This window comes from Caloenas nicobarica, chromosome Z, assembly GCF_036013445.1.
Source record: "Caloenas nicobarica isolate bCalNic1 chromosome Z, bCalNic1.hap1, whole genome shotgun sequence".
Classification (NCBI taxonomy): Eukaryota; Metazoa; Chordata; class Aves; order Columbiformes; family Columbidae; genus Caloenas; species Caloenas nicobarica.
This window is the reverse complement of record NC_088284.1, coordinates 79,169,361-79,181,586: the sequence shown is the minus strand read 5'-3', so window position 1 is coordinate 79,181,586 and position 12,226 is coordinate 79,169,361. Positions and strand designations below refer to the sequence as shown.

Here is a 12,226-nt window from a genome sequence, read left to right as displayed (position 1 = left end):
CTTTCTTTTCCATTAAGCATCTGTCAGCCAATCAGAGTTCTATCAGTTCATAGTGAGTCATCGCTGGCATGCACTAAGGAGTGGACTGGTGTCTTCCTTCTTGTTTTGCTTTGTTTAATTTACAAAAATAGCTGCAAACACAATTTAGCCATCTGAAGCTAGAAGGAGGCTCTGCTGCTCCTAAGGGCCTGTGAATGGTGAAGGATGTGCTAGTGTCCCAGTAATACAATTACAATTAACACACCGTAACAGAACAAATGTAACCTCACTGTACAACTGTGAGATAACAACCTCTTACTCACACTAACAGATGTATCTTTGACCAGCACCAATTCATGGTGCATTTTCCAGATTCATCAGATTCACACATCTTGAAAACAGTCTGGTTTTGTTAGGATTTACTCCTCCTCTTTATAACTAGGGGTGACAATTATTTATATGACTTGTTGCAATGGCAGCAAGTCAAGTTGGTTGGGTTAGTTGGTGAGACAGCATTAAACACCTGATCTATGACTTGGAGGTGTTTTTAGCATATTTAACCTGACGATATGGGATGGAATGAGTTTGAATTCAATGGGGGCTTGGGTGGGAACAAGGTTTGTATCTCTGCTTGAGGATGGTTTGCCTCACCAGTCGTGCCAATACTGCCCACAGGGCCAGGTTGAGAACTAAAGAAGATCGAGCCAGTTCATTGAAAAAATGAACTGAAGTCTGCCTAATGTGGAGCGGGTGAAAAGGTAGACTTCTTAAGCGCATAATTTCAATGAAACACCTGAGCATTAATATAACATTCTTACTGACTGATGCTGAGTTTTTGGGAAGTCAGTCAGTCAGTCTTCATAGCATGCAGGTCCTCTGAGATCCTGAGTTTTGATGCTGAGCACAACATAATTTATTTTTGGCATTGCAATCAGAAAATGTTATTTGCTTTTGGATCCTACTGTTCACAGATGTTCATTTGGATAATTTTGTAGAGCGCTTCCATAGCCATCCATGCAGATAATGTCATATATCTAAGTCTATTATTTATACATAAGTCTTACGTTTTATTGGAATGTGAAAGGCGAACATATTTCACATTAATATAAAATTAACACAAGCCTTAATATAAACACAAAACTAGTGCATTGTGTCATAATACATAATGCAGTATAGCACAGTGTTACACTGAACCTACCTCCCTCAAGTTACCTATGCTTCAAAGTTCAGATTTTTCCCAGACCTCTCAAGGCTTCTACCATTGTAACAGAAACAATCAGAAGTTTGGCATAGGTATTTAGATACTGTCCAAGCATTGTCTTCTTACATTATCTTTCTTAAGCTAATATATTGTGGACAATATGTATTCCGGTATATGCTTTCCAAATTTGCCCATGTCTTCTAGTTTTTTCCACTCCTGACTAATATCATGCAGTTATCCACCCCTAAGGAAAGCATGATTAAGTTTTCCCAACTGAACATCAGATTTTCTCTAAGGAAATAAAAACTAATGTTTGTTCTGCCACATGTCTTATGATATTTTGTCAATGATGTATTAAAAGAAGAAAAATGTTCTTGAAAATGCTTTAAGGCTGCAGAGTAGTTTACAGTTCAAAGTCACGCGATGCTGTTATCAGACCATGACTTGGGGATGTCTGTGAGTGTTTTGGGGGCTTTTATGTCAAATACCTGGCCCCTCTGTGCTAGTCTTGCTGCTCTGAAGTTGGAAGGAGAAACCCAGACTTATGGTGATCCACCATTCAGCGTAGTGAGTCACCAGCTTGTGCCAGCTCAGTTGAGCAAGGCAATTCCAGCTTACTCCCTCTCCACCCCTCTGAAATAAGTAAAGAAAGTAAATTACAGATAATTACCGTGGAGATGAGTCACTGTATAAACAGCATTTTAAAATAACTTCAAGTTTTAAATCACTGCTGATGGAAAAAAGAATGTAGTGTTGTTTAGGAAATTTTTGGTGCAGTAATTTAGTGCTTTTATTTAACAAGTGGAAAGCAGAGTGCTGACATTGCATTTGAGCTGGTATGATAAAGTAAAAAATAGTCTATTCTTTGAGTATTCAATAGTTTATTAAAGGCTGTTTTTTAAACATGGTCTATCAAGCTATGAGGGGTGAAAGAAGTCCTGGCACATATAGCAAGAGATTAAGTTCATTTGATTTTTAAAAAAAGTATGCATTAAGTACAAATGGGTTCATATCTGTATCTTCATATGTATTATTAATATGCATCTGTAATTTCTGTTGAAGGTTGAGAAATACAGTATTGACAAGTAGAAATAGGTCTTTTGCATTTTACAGAAGCAGTTCTCACTAACTCTAGTATAACCCAGACAAGAATCAACATAGTCTATTCCTGAAGGAGCCTAAAACAGCAATCAAATAGTCAAAATTAATTAAATAAACAGGAAAGTAATGTTATTGGCATAGCTGTCTTGTCATCTGAGTAATTTATTTCAGCTGAGATTCAGCTCTCCGATTTTGTTTAGACTTGTACCTAAGTGCAGAGCGATTCCACTGAAACAACCATCAGAGTAATAACAGAATCTAGTTTTGAATTGCTAATGCTGGTATTCATCCCAGTAATTAAGTCTAAAAATGTTATTCACATAGCAATCTCAAAAAAAAGTTACTGGAATTAATATTCTTTGTGTAATTGATGATTTTGTTTAACCAGATTCAATGCACAGTCACTAGTATTTTAATTATTTGTTGCTCAAGCAATAGTTGAGCTTGCAGCTAGTACAGATTTTGGCACTTGTAAAATATAGTAATGGAACTTCTAACTAACTTTCATGTTCTATTCTATTTGTGTAGTCCTCTCTGCCATTGGTACCTTGAGAAATTACAACATGCTTGATTGACTTGGTTTTGTAGTTTATTTCTTTACTTCTGATTCTGTTTTTCTTAAGGTTTCAATACTCAGGTTTTTTTTTTTCTGGAATCAGCTGCCATGTCGTTATTGAACTAATCATGTATCTGATTAGTTCAATTTAAAACCAATAGAGTGGTATTTTCCCTTCTTTCTTTCATTGGACTCTTACAAACACATTTAATTTAAATTCAGAAATTATTCAGTAAAAGCATATGTTATTGCAATATTTAAAATCTTCATGTGATCTTTACATATGTACACCTCACAAGGGATTAATCTAGTTTCAAAGTACACATCTAGACACCAAATGAGAAGTTACAAAAGGGAAGAGTTAACCTGTTAAATACCTGATTCAGGCCAATGAGGATTGTGTTTCGTAATGTCTCTTCTTGTAATGTCTTAATTGTTTATCTGAACACTAAGCTGTATAAAGAAAAATCACCTAGTTACCTCAGGAAACGTTAGTTCAAGACAAGATGGTTGGCTGGTGCTTCAGACAGTAATTCATTATTTTCTATTGATTGAATTTGACAGCCTCCAAAAGGACACCATGCTACTCTGCAATTAGAAATACCTCATATGTCCAGCATTAATTGTCACATACAGTCACATATAGAATATTGTACTGAATTAACCAAGTTTTTTCACTGGTCTCAAATGCAGTTAGTGTCTGTTGAAAAGGTCTCTGCTATCTCTGACAAAGTTTCACTAAAAAGAGGAAAGATCTGCCTGCTCCTTTCCTAATTTCTCCCAGCATAATACATGGAGTGATGTTGAAGGCAAATAAGTCAATTTACCAAGCATGGCACTGATCTTTGAGAAAATGTTTGAAAACTTTATACATGCCAAATGCAACCTCTGCAGCCTTCAGGGAGGATCAATGTTTGCTGTGGCTGTAGGAGCATTGTTTTATGGAACTGATTCTGCAAGAAATCAAACAGGAGCTTCCATTTCACCTAGTAGAAAAGACTCCTTAAAAGAGAAAAAATGAAAGTAAGAATATCTGTGTTTAGTATCTTAAGAGGGTCTCTATATCACATTTATGGAGAATCCTCTCAGGTTTCTACGTGCTTTTAGAATATCCAAGTGAGAAACACTTGATTGCTACTTTTTCTGTCATGGAAAATTTTGCAAGAGTGTGAGAAGACCATTTTTGTGATGCATGTGTATAAAAAACATACTGACTGCAAGGAGATGAAGAACTAGGTCACTGATGTACTTTTAAAATACAGTTTTACTGTGAATCCATCTGTTTCGTTATTTTGAATGAATGGGTAATAGATAGTCTACAGTCAAAGGTGCTTTCTGATGGTGATTCAAGGCAATTTAATGGTTATCTATCACCGAAAGGGAAATGGTCTACTATGAAGATATGAATTTCTATTGCTTTCCTCAGACACTAAACATCTGGAGTGAAGAGTCCAGTGGGCAACTACCCATCCTTGCTTCCCTCCCAAAACAAAAAAACAAACCCCCAAACCACCATTTTTGCTCCCTAACTACTTAATTTCAGGATCATTAATTCATTATTACCAGCAGTAAGTTGGGGGAAAGTGAAGGAAACAGAAGGGGCGGGGGGTGGCGTGATGGGAAAAACGTGTGGAACGTGCCTCTCATTAACAGCTAATCAGCATCTGGCTGAGTTGTGTCATCAGACAACAGCCTTCATTAGATTACCAAATACTTGGGCCCTGTGGTCGATTTTTTAGAAGGCTTTACCTTAAGAACTGCTGCTTTTTAGTGCTGCAACAGCTGGCAGTGAATTTGACTGCACAGAATTTGACACAAACTCTTCTGTTGAGCATTACTATTGCAGTATTGGGCCTGTCTCACCAGCTAAATTAGAGATAAAGGTTATGAGTGTAACATTTTAAATGTAAGCGAAGATCTTAACTCATTTTAGTTTAGTTCTCCACTAAGATCTGTTATTCACATTGATCAAACTATTTAGCCTAAAGTTTTTCATGATGTCTTATTGCTCATATATTAAGAAAATGCAAATAATATAACAGTTAAGACTATATGGATTTCTTCATCTATATTTCTCTCTCTCTCTTCTCTTTCCTTCCCCTTCCCTGTCCCCACCCCTACTCCCTTTTTGCACAGCCTCGATTGAAGAGGAACCAACTTCAGCAGGTATGAATAATTTATGATTACATCTGCATTGTGGTAACCATTCATTCACTGCTTTCTCTAAAATCATTTTAACCTGGTTTATTTTGGGTATAACACATACTAAATAGCCATATCAGTGTTGGGTTCTTTTCTCTTCTGTTTGCTCCCCCTCCTCTTTTTTCTTTTTCCCCCCCACCCTTAATTTGGAGTCAGTAGGAGGTACACTCCTCCAGTAGTAGTTTAAAATCTTATTTGCCACATGTGCCTTCCTTTTTGCTTCTTCCTTTTTTTAAGCTGGCACATTGGACTTCACACAAGAAACCAGGTCAAAAGCAATCAGGAGTTCAAAAAATAGTTTATTCTAGCTTTTTATCTCTCTTTATGCTGGCGAAGCTCAATCATCCGCATGACCCCCAAAACTGGCATGCTTAAAGACAGTGCAGCCTGGGAACAAGCAGTGAAGGAAGGGAAGGACAGCAGGTGCAGAAACATCCTGCTCAAAGAAAACATTCTGCAGACTATGGCCTGAATATCTGCTCAGCGAACTTTTATTTCCGTTGACAGGCTGCCAAGTAGTGAGAACCATTAACAACACAGTCATAAAAATTAGTTTAGGAGCTCCCCAAGAGACACAAACACGTAGTGTTTATTCTATTGCAAAGATTAACTATTTCTAATTAATTGGCAATCCATTAGCTTGGGAGTATTTAAAGAAAAAGAAGACAACGTACCAAAGAAAAATGCCGCTAAACAGCTTAACATATTTGAAATGGCATTGAGTTGTATAAACTCAGTGAGCTAAAACATCAAATGGGTAGGGAGTCACTTTATAGTGGCTTGTTAAAAGAAGTAAAAGTCTCCAGAGGACCAAAGGAGAAAAGGTAAGGAAAGTGAATGAAGAAAAGATGGCAAGAAAGGATTGAACACTGTTTACAACACTAACCTACAACTTGGGAGCAATATAAGTCATTAGGGTACGGTGGAGAATAATAAATGAAAGGATGGAGAACAAGCCTAGAGTAGAATGTGAGAGGAGGAGAATAGTTAAGACTAGCACTGAACACAGAAAGAAGGAAAAGAGAGCTTTTAACATGAAGATAGTAGTGGAATGGAAAGAAAGCATGACTGAGGTGAGAAAAAACTGAGAAATATATGAACTGAGAAACAAAGGAAGAGTTTGAGAAGGAACTGTAGAGTACTAACACACTCCTGAGGAGTATATGTAAAAATTATTAAGCATCAACCTTCAACTGTTTCTTGAGAGATCTGTCAGTCTTGAAATGTTAATGGAAAATATCTTAATAGAAACCTAATGCAGCTGTTCAATAGAAGTATCAGTTACAAAACCAGATTTTTTTTATTTTTTTTTATTTTTTTTTTTTAGATGAGAAAGAAAAAAAAAACAACAACACCTTTTTTTTCCTTTATGGAATTAGTTTCAGTATGCACATTTTGTAGAAACAGAGTTTAGAATCATATACGGATACACTGCGGTAATGTTCAAGACAATCTTGCTAGGGTTGTGCATTGTAAAACCATCACTCCTGGTGCAACCAGTGGATTGTCTCACGAAGATATGGCCTCCCTCTTTGCATTTTGAACATCACCACCGTTTTTGTGAAAGCCTATAACTGTGAGCTGGCCAAGCTAACCAGATGCATCAGCTGACAATAGCTAAATAGAGGAAATGGAATTTATAAGTCAGCTATATGGGCTCCACTACAGGTCTCTGTTCGACTTACCAGCTGAAATTTCAATAATTTCATGAAAGTCTGCAGATTCTTTATTCTACTCCTCGGGAGCCCTTGCCTTTTGGAGTGTCAGGTGACATGATTTGCTTCTGTATTCATTTAAATTTTTTGGTTTTAATAACTTCTGACTGCTTTCTTTTACTCGGCCCTACTATCATTGCTTTGTTTATTTCCCCACATAATTCTTCTGTTCAACAAAGCTCAGCCAATAATTTATAATGAACATCTGTGAGCATTGCTCCATCACAGGATATTCCTAAATGTACATAATTTTTTTTAATTCACTCATTACCAATAACATTTTTTACACCAGTATTTTTTCAAATATTTCCCGCAAGACTTGATCAGATATGTTTCAAACGGAAATCATCTACTTACTCGTTGGTTAAGTGAGCTGCACCTAATTTTTAGGCATCGTTTTTATCGTTATAGTTTCAGGGTTTGTTGGCATCTAAAAATGTGCCACAATTAGTTATGCAGTAATCAGCTATACCAGTTTAACTTTCTGCTTGAAAACTCTTAATGGAAAGAATGGTGACCTTTTCATGTTTGTTACTGCATGAGAGAATGCCATTTGCAGTGAAAGTATACATGTGAGAGACCCACTGATACAGCAATACAGATAGATATTCCCACACAGACAAATCAACAGCTAGAAGTACACAAATATACAGCACCAGAGTGTTTTTGTTCTTTGCTTTAGACAGATTAACAATGCCTCTGGCATAAATGGTAAATGGTAGATTTCCAATATGAGACAACATATTCGTAAACATTTGTGCAAATAAATCTCAACTGCTCAGAAATTATATTACAAGAGAACATGACTAAATATCTGCAAAATTAAGCTAATTAATGAAGCAGTAATACTTTCTAGTATTTAATCTGTTTCTAGGACATTGATACTTCACATGGTAATATTCTTCTGGAATCATTTTTGAAAGAAATGTTTTCTTGGGAAATATTTTGATTAATTTGAAGCTTTTTTGCCAGGTTTAATTTGACTAAACTTCTCCAGGCCCAGAATGCTGGTTTTGTTTTTGTTTTGTTTTTCTATTCAAATGAAAATTTCCACCTCTGGGAAAACAGTTTCAGTCTTTGCTTTGAGTAACAAACTTTGGATCTTAAACTGTTCTGCTGGATATTAATAGAGTATAACTCAACTCTACATTTGCATGGAATATGACTATGATCAAAATAAGCTATATTTAATATGGAGACAATTTTTTAGAAATTCCATAAGATGAAACAGTAATTTTCTGCACAGGTGTACGCAGGTTGTTTTGGATCTTCCTCATCAAAGTGGTGAAGTACGAAGTTAGTATTTGAATAGTCGATGCATAGTAAACCTATTGTCTTTGTGTCATGTGTTTAAGCATGTGTTTTCTAGATTGGAGCTCAAATTAGGTGCAGTGGAAGTGCAGCCTAGAAGCTCAATACAGATTTTAATAAAAAGTGTACTATGTCGCTCCTGAGGTGGGGTGAAACTCAAAACCAGACATTTGCATTAAGAGCAGGAAAAAAGTTTCAAATTTAGTGATGAAGGGCATGCATGTGAAAATTAAGCAATTTCTAAAACTTCATTATAAAGATATTACTTGTTCTAGATTTTCCAGGGGAAAATCTATGGATAAAGTGCAATTATGCTTTACCTAAGATTAATTTATGTCTTAAAATTTAATAAGCAATAGTATCTCTTCAGAATCTTTATAATTTTTGGGTTTTATTGATTTTGTTTTAAGGTATGACCAGATGCTGTTCTTGCTTTGAAAGTAACAAATGAGTGCGTTCTTAGGCGATTGTTTTAATACAACTCATTTCTCTGATTGTATTGACATTACAAAGCTGTGTGTTCTGCCTCAGGCAGATACCTCTTCCTCAGAGCATAAAGGCAGTCATGCAGTCTGAAGGATGCAGGGGTGCTGAAAAATAAATAGAAATTGCACCTGAAGCCTCTTGCAGTCACCAAGAGTGTGTCACAGTAATTTCAGTGGGATGCACCTTGTTCAGGCAGAAAGCAAGTTCTATCAGCCACCAGATTTTGTGCTTCTCAAAAAAAGCAGCAAGTTTCCTCAAGTTTGTGACATTTATCTTAGTGGAGTGTAATTAACCTCCTGATTCTAGTGCTGATCCAGTGGTGTTGGGGAGGAGGTGTGCACACGCTTCCAGCTGCAAGGTCCAGTAGTCATCAGTTAGCATTCAAAACTGTTAAAAGTATCTTATGATTGTCTTCTAAACACTCTGAGGTAAGAGAGTGTGTTTAGTGTTACCACTGCAGGGGAGGAAAGATGAGATTAACTAGAAGGCAACATAATATTTTTCCAAACAATACTTATTAAAGAATATGAAGTACTACAAGTTGCAGCTAATACATTAATTTTGTGAGGATTATAAACATTATTTGAGCATTTTGTGAAAGTTATATGCTTTTAGTTGACCTGTGATCGAGAATGAAATTAGAATTTCTTTTTCTATTTAATCAAAGGGGCAAAACAATACTATTTCCCAGGCCTACGTGCTAAACATTACTGAAGTTTAGATTTTAAAAAAGTATGCAGTCTTGTGTTAGCTATAAGTAGATTTTTTTTTCAATTTTCTGGTGAAATTACTGGTTCTTCAGAAATAATTGTTTATGGGACATGGTGAGCTTAAACAAACAAACAGAATAGAATTTGTATTGTAAAAATATGAGCCACATTTTTTGAAAAAAAATAAGTGCTTTTGCTTGCTCTACATACCCCTGCATCTAAAAATTCACTGAATTATCGTTTTCCATAGATTTAAAACAGTAGACATAAAATAATTAAAATCCCGAGTTTTCTCTTGTTCCAGTCTATTTTGAGGTAAATTCATAAATCAAATTTTTAAGATTTTGACTTTTCATAACTATTTATGGTGGAAGGTAGGAAGGTTCTAGTCAGCACCATCTTAGGTAGCTTTATATTAGATAGATTATAATAGTTTGATATTAGTTTAGAACGTAGGCAGATTCAGACTGAACATAAGAAAGAAATTTTTCATGATGAGGGTGGTGAGGCCCTGACACAGGCTTCACAGAGAAGCTGCGGATGCCCCATCCCTGGCAGTGTTCAAGGTCAGGTTGGGTGGGAATTTGAGCAACCTGATCTAGTTGAACGTGTCCCTGTGCATGACAGGGAGTTTGAGCTAGATGATCTTTAAAGGTCTCTTCCAAACAAAACCATTCCGTGATTTTGTGACTGAAATTTTAGATAGGTCTTTTGTTTGGACAGAGGAATATTGTAACCACTTTTTCATTGTCTTTCTTTCCATCATGTCAGCAAATGCCTTTACCTTTTGGTGTTGCACTGCTCATCAAAGAGCAGAAGATAACCAGTTGGTTAAAGTGCTGGCAACCTGTTGTTGATCCTCAGAGAACTACATTATGAGTTCAAATGGAAAACACTTGAGATCTTACTGAGATTAGTATTTACACAGGGATTATCCTTGTATCCTTATATTCTAGCTGTACTATATCTTTCACCTAAAAATACTTACCTGATTGTGGGTATGAAATTAGTTTTCACAAAAGGTATCTCTTCTTCCTGAAAATAATGTCCTAATGATTGCAAGAAGTTCAAATTGTAACTGCTTTAATGATGATCAGAAAAGAAAAAAAGAAAATAAACACATTTCCCTAGCTTATTGAAATAAAACTTTCCAAAAAGTTCAGGAGACATTTAATCTTCTTACTTTCTCACCCTCAAAACCTCAAAGATGCATCTAGTGTAGTCTCAAGGACTTCAATTTACTGCCTGCTGTACAGCAGCATGCTAAGTGTTGTTTTGTGAGAGCATTCCCTCAGGCTGCCTTTTGGGGCACAATAATTTTGCTGTGGAACGCAAAGCTATTCTGTTTCACACATTTTGAAGAGGAAAAGCATCTTTCCATTTCATTCTAAGGTAAAGGAATTGCTGTTCCCTCAGGGTTTGTAATAGAGATTTACTCTCTCGCTTAACTTGGTTTACGCATTTGTACTAATTCCTTTTGTTTTTCTTCTTGAAATGCATATTTTACTTTTCAGTGCCTGAAGCTAACTTGTTAATTACTTTTACATATACTCCAAGAAAAATGTAGACTAAATCAGAACATTATAGAAAGGTCATGTTGAACCTTATTCTGATGTAAATGAGGCTTATGCAGTGGAAATAGCTCTAGATTCCAGGTGGCACTGAAGGCTATTAGAGTAGGCTGTAACATTTAAAAGCTGAAAATCTTGCTTAGGTCAAGAATGGAAATTAATTAGTATTTTCAGACTATCCCTTAGTGAATGTTTGTCCATATATCATAAAAACAGCTCAGTTTGGCAAAATTGCTTGCTTCTTTTCAGGATTAGACAGAAAGGGTGCTAAAAGGCTGAGATTAGCCTGCAGTGCCTGCAACTATCTGAGAAAATCATACATGGGCAAAATTTTTAAATAATCTGCATAAAGAGTGATATTTGTGGTGACTATACAACCTTCATCACCATATACCAATAAAAGTGGAAGTGGAAGATCACATAGTGTCCCTTAAACCAGCTATTGCTTTATGTCATGAACATTTTCTTTTGGTTGCTTATCACTCTCTCACCTGAACTTGAGACAGAAATTTCCCATCTGCCTCAGGCTGAAGTCAGCTCAAATCGCTTCACTGTTTCTCATAATGAGGTTAAGGAAAAATGGTGTTCTGCTGCTCCTTTTTATTCTCAAAGCTGTTCTACTGAGAAACCTGTCTGCACCAATACTCCAGAGCTGGGACAAGCAATTTCACAGTGAAGTATCAGAGGTTGCTTTTCTTACTGCCATGGAAAAGTCCACAGAGTGAGCCAAGGAGTTAGGCCTAGTTCACACTCCATTAGCAGAGGCAGGTCCTAACCTAACAAAGTTGAGAAGTCAGTTTTAAGGAAGCCAGCAGTTTGTGCTGCTGTCTGAAAGTGGATGAAATCAAGTCTGCCATGACAACTACCAATGCATCTCTGTAGCAAGGAGAGCAGGGAGCAGAACAGATGGAGATGTCACCCTGGAAGGGAAAGACAACACCTTTGTCTCAGGCTCCAGCAATGTCAGCACTGTCTGCTGATACCAGGTCTGCATAAACAGGATAGCTTTATTTTGGTGCTTTTCTGTCTAGTAAGGAATATTCCCCAAGAAGAAGCTTTGCAGCTGCCTAGACTTTGCTTGGAAAAATACAAAGATCAGAGCTAGCAGTTAAGACAGGGTTATGCGAATAAAATAGTCAAAAATTATCATTTTATACTGATTGCTTCAACCTCTGAAGATGGAGCAAGAACAAACATGACGAAGAAGAACAAACCTATTTTTAGAAAGGGTAGAAAGGAGGAGTGCAAGAACTGCTGACCTGTCGGCCACACCTCTGTGCCTGGGAAGATCGTGGAACAGATCTTCCTAGAAGCTGTGCTAAGGCACATGGAGGACCAGGAGGTGATTTGAGACAGCAGGGTGAACCCTGTTGCGGCCTTTCAATACTTAAAAG

General features: G+C 36.6%; 1 protein-coding gene across 2 annotated transcripts in view; it reads left to right on the top strand.

Moving 5' to 3' along the window:
* EDIL3 (EGF like repeats and discoidin domains 3) overlaps nucleotides 1-12,226 on the top strand; it is a 259,148-nt gene that overhangs the window by 101,437 nt on the left and 145,485 nt on the right. Inside the window, exon 3 of one of the 2 annotated variants that reach the window (XM_065656135.1) lies at nucleotides 4,974-5,003. The exons of the other annotated variant lie outside the window; for it this stretch is intronic. Within the exon in view, the coding sequence (XP_065512207.1) occupies nucleotides 4,974-5,003 (30 nt within the window). The remainder of the gene's footprint in view (nucleotides 1-4,973; nucleotides 5,004-12,226) is intronic. 2 annotated transcript variants of the gene reach the window in all.